The sequence below is a fragment of the Alosa alosa genome, chromosome 14 (genome assembly GCF_017589495.1).
Source record: "Alosa alosa isolate M-15738 ecotype Scorff River chromosome 14, AALO_Geno_1.1, whole genome shotgun sequence".
Lineage (NCBI taxonomy): Eukaryota > Metazoa > Chordata > Actinopteri > Clupeiformes > Clupeidae > Alosa > Alosa alosa.
In genome coordinates, this window is record NC_063202.1 from 16340229 (window position 1) to 16359700 (window position 19472).

The 19472-nt window shown below is 44.6% G+C and overlaps 1 protein-coding gene across 1 annotated transcript; it reads right to left on the minus strand.

The window, feature by feature from the left end:
- Positions 1–1001: 1001 nt before the first annotated feature.
- ddb1 (damage-specific DNA binding protein 1) lies at positions 1002–19036 on the minus strand. The gene is made up of 27 exons (XM_048262536.1): positions 18880–19036; positions 17697–17845; positions 17396–17512; positions 16893–17114; positions 15781–15895; positions 15445–15542; positions 14985–15143; positions 14556–14639; positions 14314–14430; positions 13908–14010; positions 13103–13178; positions 12687–12795; positions 9280–9458; positions 8186–8349; positions 7845–7952; positions 7223–7430; positions 6800–6895; positions 5117–5228; positions 4787–4910; positions 4471–4635; positions 4097–4191; positions 3553–3723; positions 2693–2802; positions 2331–2500; positions 2009–2111; positions 1665–1788; positions 1002–1138 (listed from the first exon to the last, which is right to left on the minus strand). Exons 1-27 carry the CDS (start codon positions 18938–18940, stop codon positions 1055–1057), a joined length of 3423 nt encoding a protein of 1140 aa, XP_048118493.1. The 5' UTR covers positions 18941–19036; the 3' UTR covers positions 1002–1054.
- Positions 19037–19472: the final 436 nt, after the last annotated feature.

Here is a 19472-nt window from a genome sequence, read left to right on the forward strand (position 1 = left end):
CACAATAGGCAATTTTACACATATATTGGAGTGTGCAATTCAACAGTCAATAGCTTGTAATTTAAAAAAAAAAGAATAGAAAGGAGATAGTGGCACAGGGCCCCCAAGTGCAGCCAAAACACCCAAGGTGGTGGAGTTCACATCTGCCAGTAGGCACATTATGCTGACTGGAGGGTCTGCTTACTGGCGTGAAGCTGTGCTTGGGTCCCTTCTATCCCCCACGGGCAGCTCACGATCAAAATGGTAATCTGAGCCATCACTCCCTCTACAATTACCCAAACTTTTGGAAATCATCTCCACTTCTGAGATCTGTGATAAGAGTACAAAGCATAACTTGACAAGTCAGTGACATAGTAGAATGAATTACAACGACACTCTTTAGAGGAAATACTGATGCAAATTTTATTAAAAGAAATATCACAGACAAAAAACAGACTGAGGGAAAAAAAAAAAAAAAACACTAAAAATGTATCAACGCCCTTTCCGTTCGGCACCACTCAAAGAATGCTCCTGTGATGCGCACTTGTTTCCCACAATGCACTTCCTCGCCAGGGCCATCAGACTGATGATCAGGTGCCATTAAAGCTCAAAGCCACCGCGGCGAAACCTTTTTCTCCACCGTCCTGACGTCCGGTCTGCGGCCAGAGTCTGGTCCACTCAATGCTGCTGTTCACACACTCTTTTCCCAGTCAGTGTCCTACTGGAGCGTACAACCCACCCGGGGTCGAGGGTTTCCTTTTTTTTTGAGAGCATGTATGTATGCGTGTGTGTGTGTGTGTGTGTGTGTATGCATGTATGTATGTATGTATGTGAGTGTGTGTGTGTGTGCTCACACACACGTACCTGTGTACGTGCACAAGGTCCTGCATGTGTTACAGGAAAGCTTCAAGGAGGTTCATCTCAACAATGGTGTGGGGACACACATGCACACGCACACAGAAACACATACTTACGCCAAGACAAACAACAAGATACATAAAGCATAAAGTAGACACAATTATACACACGGTGATTGTTTTTATTTATATACATGTACAGAGCTATCGGGGAGCAGCTAATGGATGCGGGTGAGCTCTTCCACAATCTTAATGACCTCATCCACTGTCGCCTCGCGTTTCATCCCACTCCCGTCATCAATCTAGAGGAGTGGACACCCCGAGAGAGAGAGAGAGAGAGAGAGAGAGAGAGAGAGAGAGAGAGAGAGAGAGAGAGAGAGCCACAATTACATGTGTCCATTTGGCAGACGCTTTTAATCTGAAGCAACTAATTCAAGCTTGCAATAGCCAGACATAAGAAACTGTCAGATATAAATTCAAGCTGTTGGAAGTAGATGTGATTCCAATTACCATTCATGGAGGAATATTTGATGTACACAGATCTTATTAAGCAAATTTATTTTTGTATTGTGTGCATGGTTTGGACTAAACCAGAGCAATATTTTGTCCTCTTAAATGCATCTTGGTTGCCCCACATTAGGTTTAACAGGAACAGTATGAATAAAATGCTCTACTTAGAGAAAAGGGCATGGAAAGCACACAAATGTCAACAGCAAACTTGCACGATGACATTGAGAACATCAATGCCGCAGACAAGCCGAGGGTCATTTTGAACTCCGCCAGGACAGTCTACCCACACCGCCGACCAGTGGAGCTCTGGGGCCTCACCTGTAATCCGCTGACCACCTCCTGCATCTTGGCTCGACCCAGGTCCAGGAAGCTCTCGATCAGGTCGCCGTCAATGAAGCCTGTGGCCTGCTCGGTCTTGCGCTCCGTGTGGAAAGACCTCCAAGTGCAAGGCGTTAAGGGAAAGGCACAAGACACACACACACAGACAAACAGAGAACATCTCGACTGAGGAACACATAGACAGGCAGCGGACATCTAGAGAGAGGAACACACAAAGACGGACAGAGGGCATCTTGACTGAGGAACACACAGAGACAAACCAAGGACAAGGTGCATAGAGGAGGTGAAAAAACAGGTTGTTTTTAGATTAATGGAAAGGATATAAGCTGTGCTCAATCTTGCCCACGCTCTTGATGACCTTGTTGAGTCTGTTTTGCAGATCTAACAGCAGGCTGTACCAGCCCTCAGACAAAGATGTCACCAGCCCTAAAAACACAGAGAGAGAGAGAGAGAGAGAGAGAGAGAGAGAGAGAGAGAGAGAGAGAGAGATGAGGTTCGCGCCACACTGCAGGTAGACTAGAGCAAACAAATTGCTTTTGCCCTCTACATGTCCAAAGACTTTTTTAAAAAAAGCCCAAGATGTCTGCCTGAGAAGGGCCACTAGGGGAAACACGGCCGCCTGCCTGCATGCTGGCAGAGCCTCACCAATCATGCCGTTGACAGTGCCAAAGAGCACGGAGCCTTGCGTGGGCGTGGAGCTCTCGCCCAGGTTCTGCAGCACCAGGGAGCCGTGGGAGAACACGTTGACGAACTCGCCGAGGTGGAAGACACCCACCTCCTGGAGGTGCTGCCGCTCCTCATCTGTGGTGGCAGCACTGCGGAGCGACGGAGCCAGAGACCAGCATGACGGGGTGAAAAGAAGAACAGAGAGAAAGAAAGAAAGAAAGAAAGAAAGAAAGAAAGAAAAAAGAGACCACAGCTCACATGAGTCTCTCTCATAGTGTAACGCAGTTGCAATAATTCAGTAGGGAGTCACACAAAGGCAAGTGATCAAACGCTAAACGCACCTGTCTTTCTGACAAACAAAGAGGTTAAAGGCATTCTCTGCCCCCAAGAAGTTGTCATCGTCGAGGATCTCAACAGCACTCATCCAGTTGGGGTTGAAATCCCGTGCAATCTTCAAAGACAAACGACAAACACACACATTTTAACTAGAGTTCCAGTAAACAAAGACATCACACCTTATTCTGCTGTATTTATTTGATCCTACATGATCCTATTCCTCTCCCCTCTAATATCCCCAATCAATATTAAAACCCCTCCAGTGCTCCACGTGGAAACTACAATGTCATTTTAAGACCATTACATTCCTTGTCAGTTCCTTAGATTACATTTCCTTCGGGCAGCTAATATACTAATGACGTGACTGGTAGGGCTGCAATTTAAGATTATTTTTTTTTAATTGCTGCATCTGTCAATTATTTTCTTGATTAATCAATTAGTTGTTTAGTCTGTAAAACATCAGACAATTGTAAAAAAAAAGTCAATGTGTTTCCCAAAGCCCAAGATGGCATCCTAAAATTAAGCAACAAGCCCTGAGAGGCCGTAAATTCCAGTGATTTTATAACAGCTTAGGGGCTATGTTGTAAGAATCTAATTATACATTTGTAAAATGTATAATGTCACCCGATATAACGGCCCATGATTTGCTACAGAACTCTAGTGGGAAGTGTGATAGGCACAAAGGAAGCACAGACCAAAATATATTAAACACAGGAAGAGAGTGACAGGACGTTCATTTATCCTTCACGCTGGAGACTGGCACCTAAGGATACAGACACAGGACACAGTGTGTCTGGAGCCCCACCCTCTCCTTCCTGCCCCCTCCTCAAAGTTGCCCTTCTTCCTTGCCCCAGCTCCCCCTCACCTCCTCAAAGTTGCCCTCCATGGGCTTGTAGGCCAGCAGCAGCACTGATCTCATGAGATCTCCCACCAGGATGAAGTCTCCTTTGGTCTTCAGGTACAGAGCCATGATGTTGTTGTAATGGTTGCACTCCGTCCTCAGCTCCTTCTCAGCCGTCCACTCGTACAGACGGACCTGAAGGGAGTAGAGTGGTGTGGGAGTGTGTGTGTGTGTGAGTGTGTGTGTGGGAGAGAGTGTGTGTGTGGGAGAGTGCGTGTGTGTGGGAGTGCGTGTGTGTGTGTGTGTGTGTGGGGGAGTGCGTGTGTGTGTAAGAAAAACCCATGAGACAAGCAAAGCAAACAAGCCTGGAGAGCAGCAGATGGTCACACTCTTCATCAAGTCAGGATGTTTCTCCTACTCACTGGCTGTAATACATCAGGCTCTACGCCCAGCGATTTGTTGATGAAAAAATGTGGACAAACTCATTAAAATACACCCCCAAAGTCTCTCCCTCTACCTCTGTATACGCACACGCATGTGCACAGAGAGAGAGTCGAGTTCCACTCACGGTGCTGTTGATGCTGGCGAGCAGTTTGCCGTTGAATTCCACCATGGAGTACACCGCTCCCTTCACCTCCTTCTCAGCGACCGTCTGGAGTTTGCCTTCGCACCGGAACATGCAACACAGATGGACACACACACACGGACACACACACAGACAGTTAGCTCTTCACACTCAAGTGTTTGGAGAAAACCAGCCTGTGGCATGCTTGTCACGTACACAGATGGCATCACTACGATAGGCGGCCATCCACACGCCTCCTCTGTGCTATACTTCTATGACAACCTGAACCGACCGGTAATTAACGGCATGTGGAGTCAGGTGCCATCGGTTCTTAGTTCTAACAAGCAGCCCACGCAGCCCCTGTGGGTGCAGCTCACCGTCGGTGTAGTGGAACACGATGATGCGTCCCTGCTTGGGCTCCGCCTCCTCGGGGTAGACCATGGCTGTGCCCACGACAAAGTAGACGGCGGGGTCGCGGCCCAGCTTGCACGACACCATGCTGAGGGCGTACTCGTTCTGCAGCAGCTGGTGGGCGTGCAGCACTGGCATGGAGAGACGGTCAGTCACAGTCAGTCACACCAGAGTAAATCACAGCAGCGACACACACACACACACACACGCTGCCAGGCTACATTAAATATTAATGCAATTTCTGAGTGCAGTTAGTGAGTGTGTGAGAGTGTGTGCGCCTACCTTCAAAGGTGTGCTGGTCCACTACAAGCAGGCTGTGGACTTCCACTTCGTCCCCAAAGGAGGTCTCATGTGGTGAAGTGCTGCTAGGAAAGAGCTTACTGGAGCTTACACTGCTGGAGAGAGCCTACAGGGAGAAACACACACGGTGTAAATTAAGTATTTCAACTCACTTACATTTTTCATCTTCAATTATTCATTTAATACAATTAATTAACAACAACAACTATACAAATGAATCATTTGCATGGCCTCAGAGCTATTTACAGAGCCTAAGGCCTACACCTGAAACTAATTAAGATGAGGACAAACGACCCGGCGCTGAGAGCTCACCTGAGTGCTGGCGCTGGGGCGGACTGGGTTGGTGGCGCCACTGGCATCTTGCATCTCCACCCTGCTGGACAGAACCCCGAAGCACTGGGATACTTCCTGGTAGCAGATCCTCCTAAAAAGGTGTGGGACACACACAGAGCCTACGTTAATAATATTATTATTATTAATATATTTTATTACACGGCTCTTCACAAGACAAGTAGAACGCTCCATTGGCTTGAATGGGATTTCCCAAAGTTCTACGGTAAAATATATTTGCTGCTATTTGTTTCTCAGCAAATGCCACGATGAACGGTAACAAATAGGCTAGGCTCTGTAGGCTAAAGTCATATCGGGGGGAGTTTATTATTTCGTTTTGACAAGTAGCCGTGTAATAAGCGGGATAATGTATAGAACGCCGGTCATTACTGGGAAAATAAGTCCCTTCAGGGCGGAACAAGACTGGTTCGCCCTGTCTGGACTTATTTTCCCAGTAATGACCGGCGTTCTATACATTATCCTTTACATATTAGAACAGCGTGGTGGCGTCCAAGTCAGTCCGACTCCTTACCACTTCTAACTAGGAATGGGTGATATGGCTAAAACTCATATTTCAATATTATGAGCAGCAATGGTGAAATGTACAATTTTGATATGGTAAGACCACTACATAATGTGGAAGAATCAATATGTAAGGGATAATGTATGGAACACCGGTCATTATCGGGAAAATAAGTCCCGACAGGTCAAACCGGTCTTGTATCGGCCTGAAGGGGCTTATTTTCCCGATAATGACTAGCGTTCCATTCTTTATCGCGCTTATTATACGGCTACTTGCCAAAATGAAAAAATAAACTCCACATGATACGTCTACATTTATTTGTTACATCCTCTAGAACACAGTAGATCAACTGTCTGCTTTCACTTTTGAATGAAGTTCCATTGCAAGAAGTGACCGGACTACTTGCGGAGTGATATTAAAAGACGTACCGGTAAATCATAAGCACAAAACCCGTTGCCATTGAATTACATGATTATATTTGACCATAGAACTTTGGGAAATCCCATTCAAGTCACTAAGAGCTGTATAATAATAATTTGTAATATCCAAAAACATTAACCCATCATACAGTCCTATGCTGCACACAAAGCTATGCAAAAATATCATTCAACCCTATTGTCAATACTGTGGTATGTAAATTCATCTATATTGCAGGAACTCGATACCATATGCAATAATACAACATGGTACATGCGTACTTCTCACACTCCATGCTTTGATGCAACACATTTCTAGAACGTCTGTACATGGAGTAACCGATTTGACACACAACAAATCAACTGGTTTGATTAACAACAAATATTAACACTGCAATCCGCAACCCGTGTCCACAGCCTCATTTCTTGACTAGAAAGTAAAATTACAACCTGACCTTTTCTCCAAGCTTCTCCAAACAAAGAGCCAAACTCTAGTCCTGCCCTTAGCCTATACCTAACCACAATACTCTTTAGGTCTGAGCCCATTTGTATTCTTCTACTGCTGCAACAGAACAAAAGGCAGAAGACAAACACAGGCTCTCTCAATAAAAAGGGACTATTATTCCTAGTCACAGCAGATTGCATTGTTATCGGATTCATAGTGATCCTGCTGTCAAGTGAATTGACGAGTCAGTGACGGATGAAGCATCACCCACGCACACCCACCTTGGTGATTCATAGAGGGGCACTGTGCGTATGTGCAACTTCTGGATCTCATCGATGGTGCCGATGGTGAGTGTGCTGTTGTTGGCCAGGGCAAGGCTGCCATGAGGGAAAAGAGAGAGAGAGAGAGAGAGAGACAGAGAGAACAAAAGTTTTCTTAACATGCTCAGAACAGAAACCACACATGGATCAGGCCAGATGGTAGCATACGCTGAGGCCAACACAAACTTGCCACTGGTGGTCCTCTGACAATCACAATCCGCCTGAAGTCCACCCACACACACACACAACAATACGCATGAGTGCACACACACACAAAACAATGTACGCACACACACACACACACACACACACCTGTCAGGGTAGCGCGCGCACACACACACACACACACCTGTCCGGGTAGCGCGCGCACACACACACACACACCTGTCAGGGTAGCCTTCGGAGTTGAGGGGGCACATGTAGTTGACCTCCTTGAGGTTTACGTTGGAGAAGACCAGCTTGTGGTTGCTAGAGTAGATGACGGTGGGCCGGTCGGAGCAGGCGAACACGTTGGAGGTGGAGAGCGAGCGGAATGTGCGCAGAACCGTGGGCTGCGTCCCCAAGGTCACCTTCTTGCGTTCGCTCAGAGCGCCTACACAGGCCCAAGGAACACAGAACACAGTTGTAAATAGAGCAGAAACCGATGTATTTAGCTTTAGTGCAATCACTGGGGGTGCATCATCTTGAAAGGTGCAGACTGCTGTGTGTCGGATATTCTTTCTTGTTCTACATGCTTTTCCCATTTCTCTATAATTATAATAATTACAAATATATTATTAATATCTTCCCTCTATGATCAAATTCTCCTTTGTTTATGGTATTTACTACACATGTGTGCATGATAATAACTGATAAATACAACCTTACCATTAAACAAAAAAAATCAAATTAATAAAATTATTTTTTCATGATTTCAATAGCATTCAGATATAAACTAACAATTGGGGTAAGTGCACAGGTAGGTGGACATAGTGGGACAGGCAGGTAGGTAAGTACAATCACTGACCTGATTGTAGGTCCAGGCCAAAGTAAAAGAGGGCTCCGTCTCCAAGTGCACACAGAAGATAATGACTTCCCTCAAACGTTGTCATCAGAATGGAACGAGGAATGATCTCTGAGGAGAGAGAGAGTGAGAGAGAGAGAGAAAGAAAGAAAGAAAGAGAGAGAAAGAGTGAGTGTTTGTGTGTGAGAGAGAGAGTGTGAGTCATTTCTCCCACCTGGCCAGACATTCTGCCACCTGCTAAACATGACAGTGTCACGCCATAATTAACCACCTTAGAATCACACCCTCTGCCCTGCCTCCACCCACACACATCTGGCTGCTGGAGAGCTCCTTGTCTGCCTCACCTCCTCCCAGCATCTCCTTGTGCAGCGGGCTGAAGCAGGGCAGCTTGAGCACGCGAGCCGAGATGTCCGTCCAGAGCCCCACGGCGCACAGGGACGACTCGCCACCGCTCTCCCCCAGAGGGGTGATGTCCAGGCAGGCCACCTCGTGCTCCATCTCTGTGGTGCTGCACAGCCAATGGGAGAGGAGGAGGAGGAGGATGAGGAAGAGGAGGATGAGAGGAAGAAGGAGGAGGAGGATGAGAAAGAGGATCGTTCCATTACAGCAGGAAGGTGACTTGCTGTGTGACTGCTCCTGTGTGTGTGTGTGTGTATGTGTGTGTGTACCTGTAGGTGATTTCAGCATGGCGCCTCCTCAGAGTGATTCAGTGGGTGTGTGTGTGTGGAGAGGAATGGTGCAGTGTTGTATACGAGAGTGTATGCGTCCATCACTGGACTGTCACTTCTCAGATATCACTTCAATTCCTCCATTTGAAATTCTTTCAAAAGCTACAATTAGACCTATTGTGAAATTACTTCTTATTCAGAAGATGAAGAGACTAACTAAATGTAGCTACTCTACATTTAAATGGCTGAAGTATGCTAGGTAGTGAGTGTGACTGTTTATTTCTACTTTGGGGTAGAAAGCATGGGGAGGTAAAAGTGGTGCAAGTGTGAAGTTGTTGTCTAGCCAACTATCACCCACAGCACTGATGCTGAGAAGTACCAGTGTCAACACCATTAACGTACATACACACATCTATAACACCATCCATTCATTCACACTTTATTAAAAGATTTCAGTCCCATTATGTGCATGTTTTAGCATTTTGTGTATGTGTGTGCCTGATCTGTTTGAGCTCACTGGTGAGGTGTTTGTGTGTGTGTGCGTGTCTGTTTACCTGATCTGTTTGAGCTCCCTGCTGATGTCTGTGTCTGAGCTCCCCTGTGTGTGTTTACCTGATCTGTTTGAGCTCCCTGCTGATGTCTGTGTCTGAGCTCCCCTGTGTGTGTGTGTGTGTGTCTGTCTGTGCCCGTGTGTGTGTGTGTGTGTGCCTGATCTGTTTGAGCTCCCTGCTGATGTCTGTGTCTGAGCTCCCCTGTGTGTGTGTGTGTACCTGATCTGTTTGAGCTCCCCGGTGAGGATCTGCAGGTAATAGAGCACACGACCCACGGCCAGCACCACCTGTGTGGAGTTGCAGGCCGCCACGCTGATGTTACGCCCCTGCGGCTCCTTCCACTCGCTCACCAAAGACTTGCTGTCCTGGGTCACCAGCCGCACGGAGCCAGACGTAATCTGCACGGCAAAAGACGACAAGAAACATGTCCGTCAACACACAGTGTCACAACCACACACTTTTAATACTACCAGCTATGGACAGGCAGGATAGTCCTCTGTCCAAGATGTCACACGTTTCCTAAACTTGAGTTTTATATGGAATATAAAAAAAATGTTGAGTGAAGAGAGAGATGAATTACAGCCGCGTTGCTTTATAATGGCCCCAACTGATTCTTAGTTGAAATATTTAAATGCATTAAAGTCTGATGTGGAAGAGAATGAAATATTTATAATGAGCAGACTTTTGCTGACACTTTTCTTTTTGTTGTGGGCAAATGAGCCTTTTATAAGAGAGCTGGGTAGCAGAGAGTCTTGCCCCCTAGAGTGTGAATGAAACGCACTCCGCTATGATTATGCAGTCCCACAGAACAAACTGTTTACACACAAAGGGTGCAGAAAATGTAATGCATTTTCATACAAATGTGTCAGGCTGATATTCAACAAAACTATGAACCAATAACTCGTTACCAATTCACGTGTTCCTTTGGTCAACTCACTGATCGATCTCTCTCTCTATCTCTCTCTCTCTCTCTCTCTCTCTCTATCTCTATTTATTAGCTCTAACCATCTCTCTCTCTCAGTATTCTCCAAAGCATTTGGGTCAAATTGCATCAAATTTGGGTCAAATACATCAAATGGGGAGGGGAAGAGGACACACAAATAAAACAGAATAATGATAATTGTACACAAATATGAATTATGAACTATGGAGAAGGGTGTGTGTCTGCAAATAAGTTCCCCTAATGTTAACATATTTTGTGCACTGTGTCAGGTATGTTCTATGTCTCTACTGTGTTTCAGGTCTAGTCCTTTCATTTGGCAGCCATGTTTGTCTGTGCCTTCCCAGCATTTCTATTGCCAGGCTATGTTCACTGAGTCTGTACTTTGTCAGTCAGGTTCTCAGGTTTTCTCTTGAAAATGTGTGTCCCCTAATGGTAACTGATTTTGTGTCTCTGTCTGTCTGTCTGTCTCTCTCTCTCTCTGTGTTTCTGTCTGTCTGTCTTTCTGTCAGCCATGTTTGTCTGTCTGTTCCCACTATCTGTTGCCAGGCTATGTTCTGTCTCTGTACTGTCTGTCAGTGTCTGTTCTCTGTCTTTCTCTTGTCTGTGTCTCATCTGCTGATTGTGTCTCTGTCTGTCTGTCTGTCTCTCTCTCTCTCTGTCTGTGTCTGTCTCTGTCTGTGTCTGTCTCTGTCTGTGTCTGTCTCTATCTGTGTCTGTCTCTATCTGTGTCTGTCTCTATCTGTGTCTCTCTCTATCTGTGTCTGTCTCTATCTGTGTCTGTCTCTATCTGTGTCTGTCTCTATCTGTGTCTGTCTCTAAATACTTCAAAACAGGCATTTGTAAGTGATAATCCAGGCAAATTATATCCACAAACGAGTCTATACCGCTTTATAGTACATCTCAGCAGAATAGCAGTCCAACTTCCACATCCTCTAACCTACAGAAATTGTATTAATGCACTACATTAAAATTTCACAAATGTTGAGCTGTCGACTTGAGAATAAGTTGCCTTTAATTATTAACAGTTTTGGAGCTGCTTACACGGCATATTCAGGGTATGAGCCTAATTGCTGTCTGACACTGGAGAGCAGCTGCCTGATGTTGACCACCTCTGCTCCTAGCAGAACATGCTGTAGAGGCAGATTTTAGTCACAACTTTTAAACACTGCATTCGCACCATGCCATTCTGATGCTAATTTAGGAGACAACTTGTTGAGTGGATGTCTACATAATATGCATATTATGCACTCAGACCAATCACCTTTTGAACCGTGTAAAAAACTGTTGTTGGGTAGTGTTTGAGTTTGTGTCTAGACGCCTTAGAAAGAAACAGGTAGTGTAGTGGGCTATACATGTTTCACAAAAGCCTGGGAAATTAAAACGTTTTAACTATAATATTTTTTAACTTGCTTGAACAACCACAACTTTTTTAATATCACTTTTCAGAATTCAAGGGGCCAAAACACCACAGTTTGAGATACTAGAGAGAGAATTTTTAAAATGAGAACTATGAGTACTATCCGGCTTTACAGAAACTCAGGACTGACAGCCATCAAAAAGAGAGAGAGAGAGGCTAGAAGGCATGAACACTCAATATTTCTCAATTGTGCTTTGTTATAGTGAAGGCAGATTACGCAATCGCTTGCCTTTTCTGACAAAAACATACCAATTCTCTCAAGTACTGCCAATGACCCCTCTCTATTTGTGACTATTTTCCAAAACACTCTAAAAGGCCTTGATTTCTTCAATACAATTATAAAATAAAAAAAATAAATAAATAAAAAACTACCAAGGATGTCAAGGACTCGTGAGAACCCACAATGTTCACAGACAGTAATGTTCATCACACAATGACCAGTTAAGAGTGCTATGAGCGTTCATCTGTCTGGGTGTTCTAGAAGAGTGCTATACACTGCCGTTCAAAAGTTTGGGGTCACTTAGAAATGTCCATTCCACTCCATTATAGACAGTTTTCAGATTACATTATGTGCTTACATAATTGCAAAAGGGTTCTCCAATGTTTTCTTTCTCAGTTAGCCTTTTAAAATTATATCAGATTAGTAAACAGAATGTGCCTTTGGAACATTGGATGAATGGTTGCTGATAATGGGCATCTGTATACTTATGCAGATATTGCATTAAAGATCAGCCATTTCTTTCACAGTCAGTCATTTACAACATTAATGATGAAAACAAGGACATTTCTAACAGTAGTGTAGGTGTTCACCTATATGGGTGTTTACCTGTCTGGGTGCTCTAAGAGTGCTATGGGTGTTCACCTGTATGGGTGTTCTATAAGGCGAGGATCACATTGGCCAGCAGCAGGTTTCCTATTGTTCTCTATGGTTCGGCAGCGGAACGCTGGCAACGCTGGCGTAACGCTAGCGTTGAGCAAGCTGAGCGTTGAACTTGTTTCAACTTTCAAAGCGCAATGCAAGAGTATTCAATTGTCATTTAAGGCAAACCGTTACCATAGGAACAAGATAGAATTTATTATGGTCTGAGCGTTGAGTTACGCTTGCCACTGGCTAATGTGATCCTATGGGTGTTTACCTGTATGGGTGTTCTATAAGAGTGCTATAGGTGTTCACCTGTATGAGTATTCACCTGTATGGGTGTTCTATAAGATTGCTATGGGTGTTCACCTGTATGGGTGTTCTATAAGAGTGCTATGGGTGTTTACCTGTATGAGCTGCTGGTGGGCCACATTCCCACAGAAGAAGGTCTGCTGGTTGTCCACAAAGCCTGGCAGCTCTGTCTCCTCTACCTCCTCTCCACTCAGCATCAGCACTCTGATTGGACAAGACAGACGCCTTAATCAGACACAACTGAACCATAAAAACAACACAACCATCAGCTCTCCTCTCCTATTCTCTCCTCTCTCAGACACAACTAAAAGGTCAACTGAGAAACCAACACTTTTCACAGCTGCACTTAAACAAGAATGAATACCATCACCATCCGATGACCCATTTTTACAGCAGACATCAGGTGCCAATGACACAATAGGGGTTCCCACTAGGGGGAACGAGGGAGCGCCCTCCAGCATGCTAATTAGGACACAAAGGCCCGTAAGAGGCATGCGGAAGTGACCCTCACCTGGTCTGACCCACGAAGGAGAGCACCAGCATGTCGTCGGTCTCTCTGCCAGCCTCAGAGCGCAGGGGCCACAGTCCTGCGGAGAGGGAAGGGGAGGGTGGGGTGTGAGAGCTGCCAGAGTGCATTACACAACACATAAAAAGGAGTCCCTGGCTGGAATTTAATCAGGGCAATTCATCAGGCCCCCGTGGTATTTTGGTGCAGTGCCTGATTAGATTGTGTTCCTAGACTGGGTTTAATATTAAATGGCTACTGCTGTCTGATGTCCTTCATCAGGATCACTGATCTGGGATCATTAGCGAACCGGCGGCTACCTATTTAGTCAAGTGAGGGAAATCCTGAAGAAGACCGGCGAGCACTAAAAAAAACAGAGGGGGGTATTATTCTCCACTCTTCTCTCCTGAGGGAAACTGATGACTTGTTAGGACACCAGGTGCCAGAGCTGAGACAGCAACTCTAGTGGCTTATTTCCCAAGGGAGGGAAGTCTACTGACTGAACAAAAACGCCATGTCTTGAAACAAAAGTGGAGTAAAAGCTTTGCCAACTAAAACAAAAAAGAAGGAAAGAAAGAAAGAAAGAAAGAAAACGAAAAAAAATGAGTGTGCCACAGGGCCTCAGTGGCAGGAGCAGCAGAAGCGCTCCTGAGGGTCAGGCTTGTGCAAAATTCCAGAATTTAATTGAAACAGGCTCTTAAATTCCAATTGAATTCTTGAATTTCACTTGCATTTCAATTGAGGTAGCAAACAGGAAGCAGAATTGCAATTCGAATTGTGCACAACCCTGCTGAGGGTACTGAAGGCTCACCTTTGATTCCTGGCAGGTCGATGCTGGCGTGCTCGTGGATGCCAATGCCATTGCGGATGATCCTCAGGGAGCCCTCTTTGAAAGCGCCAGAGCAGGTGACAAGCTGATAAAGGAGACGAGGGTTAAGTACTTACACACACACTCAAGCTGGCTGGTCTGCCAGCTCCGCATGCACACTTACAACACGGTGAAAAGCTGCCAACAGACAATTAATTTTTGAGGGTCTAGAATTCAAAAAACTTCTGAAACACTTTTCCAAAACCTTGCTTGAGACAAGGTCAGATGAAATTCCGACGTATTCCGTTTAACAAATTTCATTTACAAACTGGGTTTACAAAGGGTCAGAGCAGCTGCTTCCCTGAAGTGGCCGAAGCTTTGTTGGGTCTGAGCATGCTGTTGCTCTTACCTGACCTTGTCCCTGTCTCTCAAGGTCCACCACACACATGTCCACAATAGGACCCAGATTAGTGAACGTCTCCATCACCGCCACATAGGAGCCCTGGTCATTACTGTCCACATTTAGCTGGAACAACAGTTAGACAATAGAGAAAATGTTAGGCATTGTGTTATATCATTACCATTTGCTGGACTGCAGTCATACAGCAGCTTTGTGTGAGATTAGCAGCACTGCGGGATGGTGGCACTGACCTTAACCAACTGGGAGTCACCAAGTCTGGAGCCCACAAAGACGACTCCATTGTCAAGGTATGTGAGACACTCAGCAATGGAGGTCTGCAGGTTGGACAGGAAATAACATCAATAAAAAAAATAAGCCCTGGGCAGTTCATACAGAATCAGGCACCCAAGCAGATCTACACGTGTATGTATACACATCCCCACATAGAACAGACACACAGTTCTTCCACAAACTCTTATTCAAGCCCCCACACAAATTCACACAAAAAGGTTCACAAAACATACAAAAAAAACAGCTGTTTCCTTGACACACATCATGAATCTGCTTAACTGAATTATGAAGCTGCTCAAACCAGCATATTTCAAGTGCCATGATATACATTCTTCTTGGGCCCCCTTTTGTATCTGCTTCACTTGTACAACACACACACACACACACACCTCTCCAAGTAGTTCCACGCGCAGGTCCTTGAGCACCACGCCACCGTCCATGAGCTCCTCCTTCTCCAGGAGCAGCATAAAGAGCCGGCCCTCCATGTCTCCTAGCAGGTAGCGCGAGCCGTTGGGGTCCACGCGGTTGTGACACACGATGGTGCTTTGCTGGCGGTGGGGGAAAAAGCCCAACCAATAAACACACAGAACACAGGCCACTTCCAAAGCCTTAATATCTTATAATTCTTTCATGGAAATGATCTATTAATGCATAACCTTAATAATTGGACTTTGTGGGAACAAAATAAGGGAAATGCAGTGAGAACCATTTGACTACATTGTTTCATACCATTTTGCTATAACTTAAAGTTTTAATGGATTCGAAGCTGTGATAGCTACAAGAAAAAATAAAAAGTCTCTGGCATGTTTACTCAGCATCACTGCCACATGAAACACACAGTATACTAACCTTGATGATGGGGGGAGCAATGGCCAAATATTTATCTCCATTGTGATATGTAATAGACTCCTGACCAATGATTATAGCACCACCAAATGGCTCTGGTACTGCACAGCAAAAATACATAAATAACATTACTTCTTGGTCAAAAAATACATAAACAACACATTACTTCTTGGTCTAAGATACTCAACATACAAAGGCAGTTTAACATGTCAAAAATGAAACCTTCTCTTCCATACATACAGATATAATTTTATGTTTTTATTCATTCTGCTTTTTTCTGCCTTTCACTCAAATATCTATTTTTATTCATCCTGTCTCATATTCAGCCTGCCTCTGTACCTGGTATAACCATTGAGGCCTCTGCCTCCACATTCTCTTGCTTCCAGGGCCCCTTGTTGAACTCCTTCTCCCTCAGAGATACTTCATAGGTCTTCACATGTCGGCCCTGGGGGTCCTGCAGGAGCACATAAAAGCACAGACATGGAATATGAAGGAAGACCGTTTTCACTCATGGCTACCTTCTGTGCCAAAAAGACAAGAGGAAGAGGAAGCATAGGCTACGTGCAACTTCCTGACACATTTAGTTCACTGTTAAGGTCTTTACATAGTATTTTTCAAAATCTATGGAGAAAAAAGGATGGGGAATTTTATTTTATAAACTGTGGTGGGTGGTGGGTTTTATTTTGCAAGACAAGAAAGAGAAATGTAATTTTGGAGCCTTTGGAAATGTCTGAAGCTACTGACATCCAGACATTGTATTTTACAGCCGCATCCATCTGGATGCAAGTGGAATGAATGTTAATCTTCGCACACCTCTCCCCAGTCCTTTCCAATTACTCTAATATTTAGAATATGCAGTCACTGTGTGTGTACACAGATACAACAAGCAACACACTAACTGTGTAATCTGCAGCACAGAAGCTAGTTCTTTCTAGACTGCAGAGCTGCTGCTTACAGATTAACAGTGTGCATTGTCGCTTAACAGGACTCAGACAAAATGCACACTGTCTACTCTACCAGAGAGTGTGACCGTGTGGAAATAATACTAATATTGCATGAGGAGCTATTGTCTATGGGTTGGCCAACAGTAAGACAATGGAGGGTGTAGACGTCAATCAACGATGTAGACATCAAATCGATTCATGATTTTTTTAAAAGCTTTTTGCTCTCATTTCAGCCAGGGATTCTTTTGCCATCCAGGAAATACCTGTTTGACATGATGAAAAAAGTCTTTGGTAGAGTCTTAGAGAAATTGGGAAAAAAAAAAAATCTTCACAAGGGTACCCGAATACACATGCATTACTCGGATCTAATCTTGAAGTACAATTCATCATCTTAATACCACAATGAACAACAAATTGTGTCAATGAACAACAAAGTCTAGCATTAGGACATAACCATGCAGTAACTGCTATTACGCTCTCCTCTGCCTCTCAGACCAGCCCACACACCTGGTAGATGAAGCAGACGGTAGGTGCCTGGCAACCATACAGGAAATGCACGTCGATGACCTGCAGCTCCTCCAGGCGGATGTTAAAGGCCTTGAGCTCGCGGTTGTCGCGGTCCAGGGGGATGACCTTGAACAGGCCATCGTACAGCCGCAGCCCGATCATCCTGCACTCCGGGTCCACTATGCCAATGATGCCCGTCTCGGAGGGGCGACCAATGCGGTCCTGACAGGCAAAGACGTCAGCAATACCCAGTCAATGTCAAAGCATGCATACTTTGCATATTTTTGCATAAATGCAATTGCAATGACATTTCCAACAAAGAAGGAACAACTATGCAACACTTTCAATGAAGGCCTTGCCCTATCTGTTTGGATCAAGGCAAAGAACTTAGTACCAGAGTATGTACATACAAAATGCAAATGTGAAAAATAATGCTGCTGACAACCAGACTCTGCATCTTTATTGTGACATCCAAATGCATTCTTTGACTGCTTATAATGTACCTGAACATTCCCATGAGCACGAGTGATGATGTCAATGCTCTCTCCATTCTGTTTGTACTCCAGGATGCATGCGTTGTATTTGGCCGTGAGAATGAAGAGGAGATCCTTGCTCTCACCCTGAAGGACAAAGAACACTCATTGCAGTATGAAGAAAAAAATCCATTACCGAATACACCGGCTAGCACCCATGCAGATACACCTATCCAGATCTTCAGTGGGAGTGGAGAGGTAGTAGGCAGTACAACAGACTAACCAAAGGAACGATAGTCAAACAACAGCGTGAGTATAAAGGTGCACTGACCTTTGGCCTGAAGAGCTCCATAACTGCAATCTTGCCATACATGCCCACTTCCTTGACGGGCCGAAGCCCCTCTGCAGTGACCACATAGATCTCCAGTCGTGTGTTCTTAGCGATCAGCAAGTTCAGGTCCTCCGCGGAGGTAAAGTGGCCTGATGTATTGGGTATAATTGCAACACTTCAGTATTAAGATGTATTACACGGAATATGACTGACCTACTTCTGCCAATATGTGTTACGCCTCTGACAGAACCTGCACAACAACAATATTTAAACATTCCAGATAAAGAGGGGAAAGCGATTTAAAAAAAAAAAATCAACATAACATTAGCAGTATCTACTTGTTATTGAAGTAGACTTATGAGTGTCAGGGGTTTGTTGACATCATTATTAACGCAAGACTACGCCATAAAAATAATATTTTTTATGTACTATCCAACCGATAGTGTTGGACCTACAAGGGAAGAAATGAGCAACTCGCAAACCTTGCTAAATTAGCTAACTGGCATGCGCAATTTTAATTTGCCTGTCCAATCTAGTAAACACACTGCGGGCTCATGCAGTTGGCCTTGTCTGTTGCCTACCCGTTTGTGAAATTGGCTAAAGTTAGCCAATATGCTGTCGACTTAGCCAACGCTAGGTAGCATATAGTTGAATAACACTAAAACAATCAGGGAGGTTAACACATGTAACATTTGCTAAATGTCACGCAACAAGGTGTCATTACCATGTGTTTGTGAAATGAATGTGTCTAGATACAGACAATGCTACGTATTTAATTCCTTTGCTAATTAGTCTACCTTTCTGGGTCAGTGATGTTGAGCCAAATCTATAATCGCATGTTTAACTAGCTAGCTAGTTTGCTATGCAAGCTATCAACATCGTCAAGCCAGCGATTGCCACACATTTTAGGTTAAGGCTGTTATTTCCTAATGTAAACGATTTGACGTAAATCAGTGTCTTACAATGATGAACACAAACATTCAAAATTGAATAGACGACACAGACAAATTAGGGACATTGGTAGCGAACAGTGAACGTTTCATGCGTTAGAATGACAACAGCTAGCTAGAAGCGCTAGGCCTTTGCGACTTGCGTTAAGCGCGGGAGCTGTGCACACAGATGACAGGCTTCAGGACCACCTATGCCAATCAGATTAACAATTCCGTTCAGGACATTCACTCACCAGTAATGCAAGCATTTACTGCCGTTGGTTTCTGCGCTGTGACAACGTAGTTGTAGGACATGGCGTTCAAAAATCAAAACACGAACACCTGCAAAATAATTTTAGCTCCCTTTACATGAGCTACCATCGATTTAGCTACATCACAGTTAGCAATAATGGACACATACCGTTCATTTTGTACAGCGCCCCATGTGGTATGGTGTACTGTTCGATTTGAGACCTTTAGATTATGCTACGTATGCTAAATGTCAGATGATGAAATGTTTTCGCCATCAAATTGCCTTATATTAAATGGGCCAAAAATCGGGACACGAGAATTACGGTCCGATTTTACACTCAAACATGTTGCTCTCATACATCCCTGTGTTGTGTAGGCTGCTATGTCTGCCAAAGAAACTCTTCAGTTGGTCGCACGATGGCAGTAGAACCACACCGAGTTTCAGCACAGTGCTTTCAAGTAGGCCTAGGCCTAGGCTATTTCACAATACGGGAGTTAAGTCTATTGTTGTGACAGAATTTAATTTGCCTACCATTGAAAAGTCTTAGCCTTTAGTGTGACAACGTCATGGGTACACTAGAGCAATTATGCTGAG

Excerpts from the sequence above, each read along its gene's own strand:
- ddb1 (XM_048262536.1), bottom strand. The coding sequence starts at position 18,940 with ATGTCCTACAACTACGTTGTCACAGCGCAGAAACCAACGGCAGTAAAT. Across the intron at positions 17,846-18,879 it reads AGTAAATGCTTGCATTACTG|GCCACTTTACCTCCGCGGAG; the intron begins GTGAGTGAATGT and ends CCAATACATCAG. Across the intron at positions 1,789-2,008 it reads GGCAAGATTGAGCACAGCTT|TTGGAGGTCTTTCCACACGG; the intron begins ATATCCTTTCCA and ends AACGCCTTGCAC.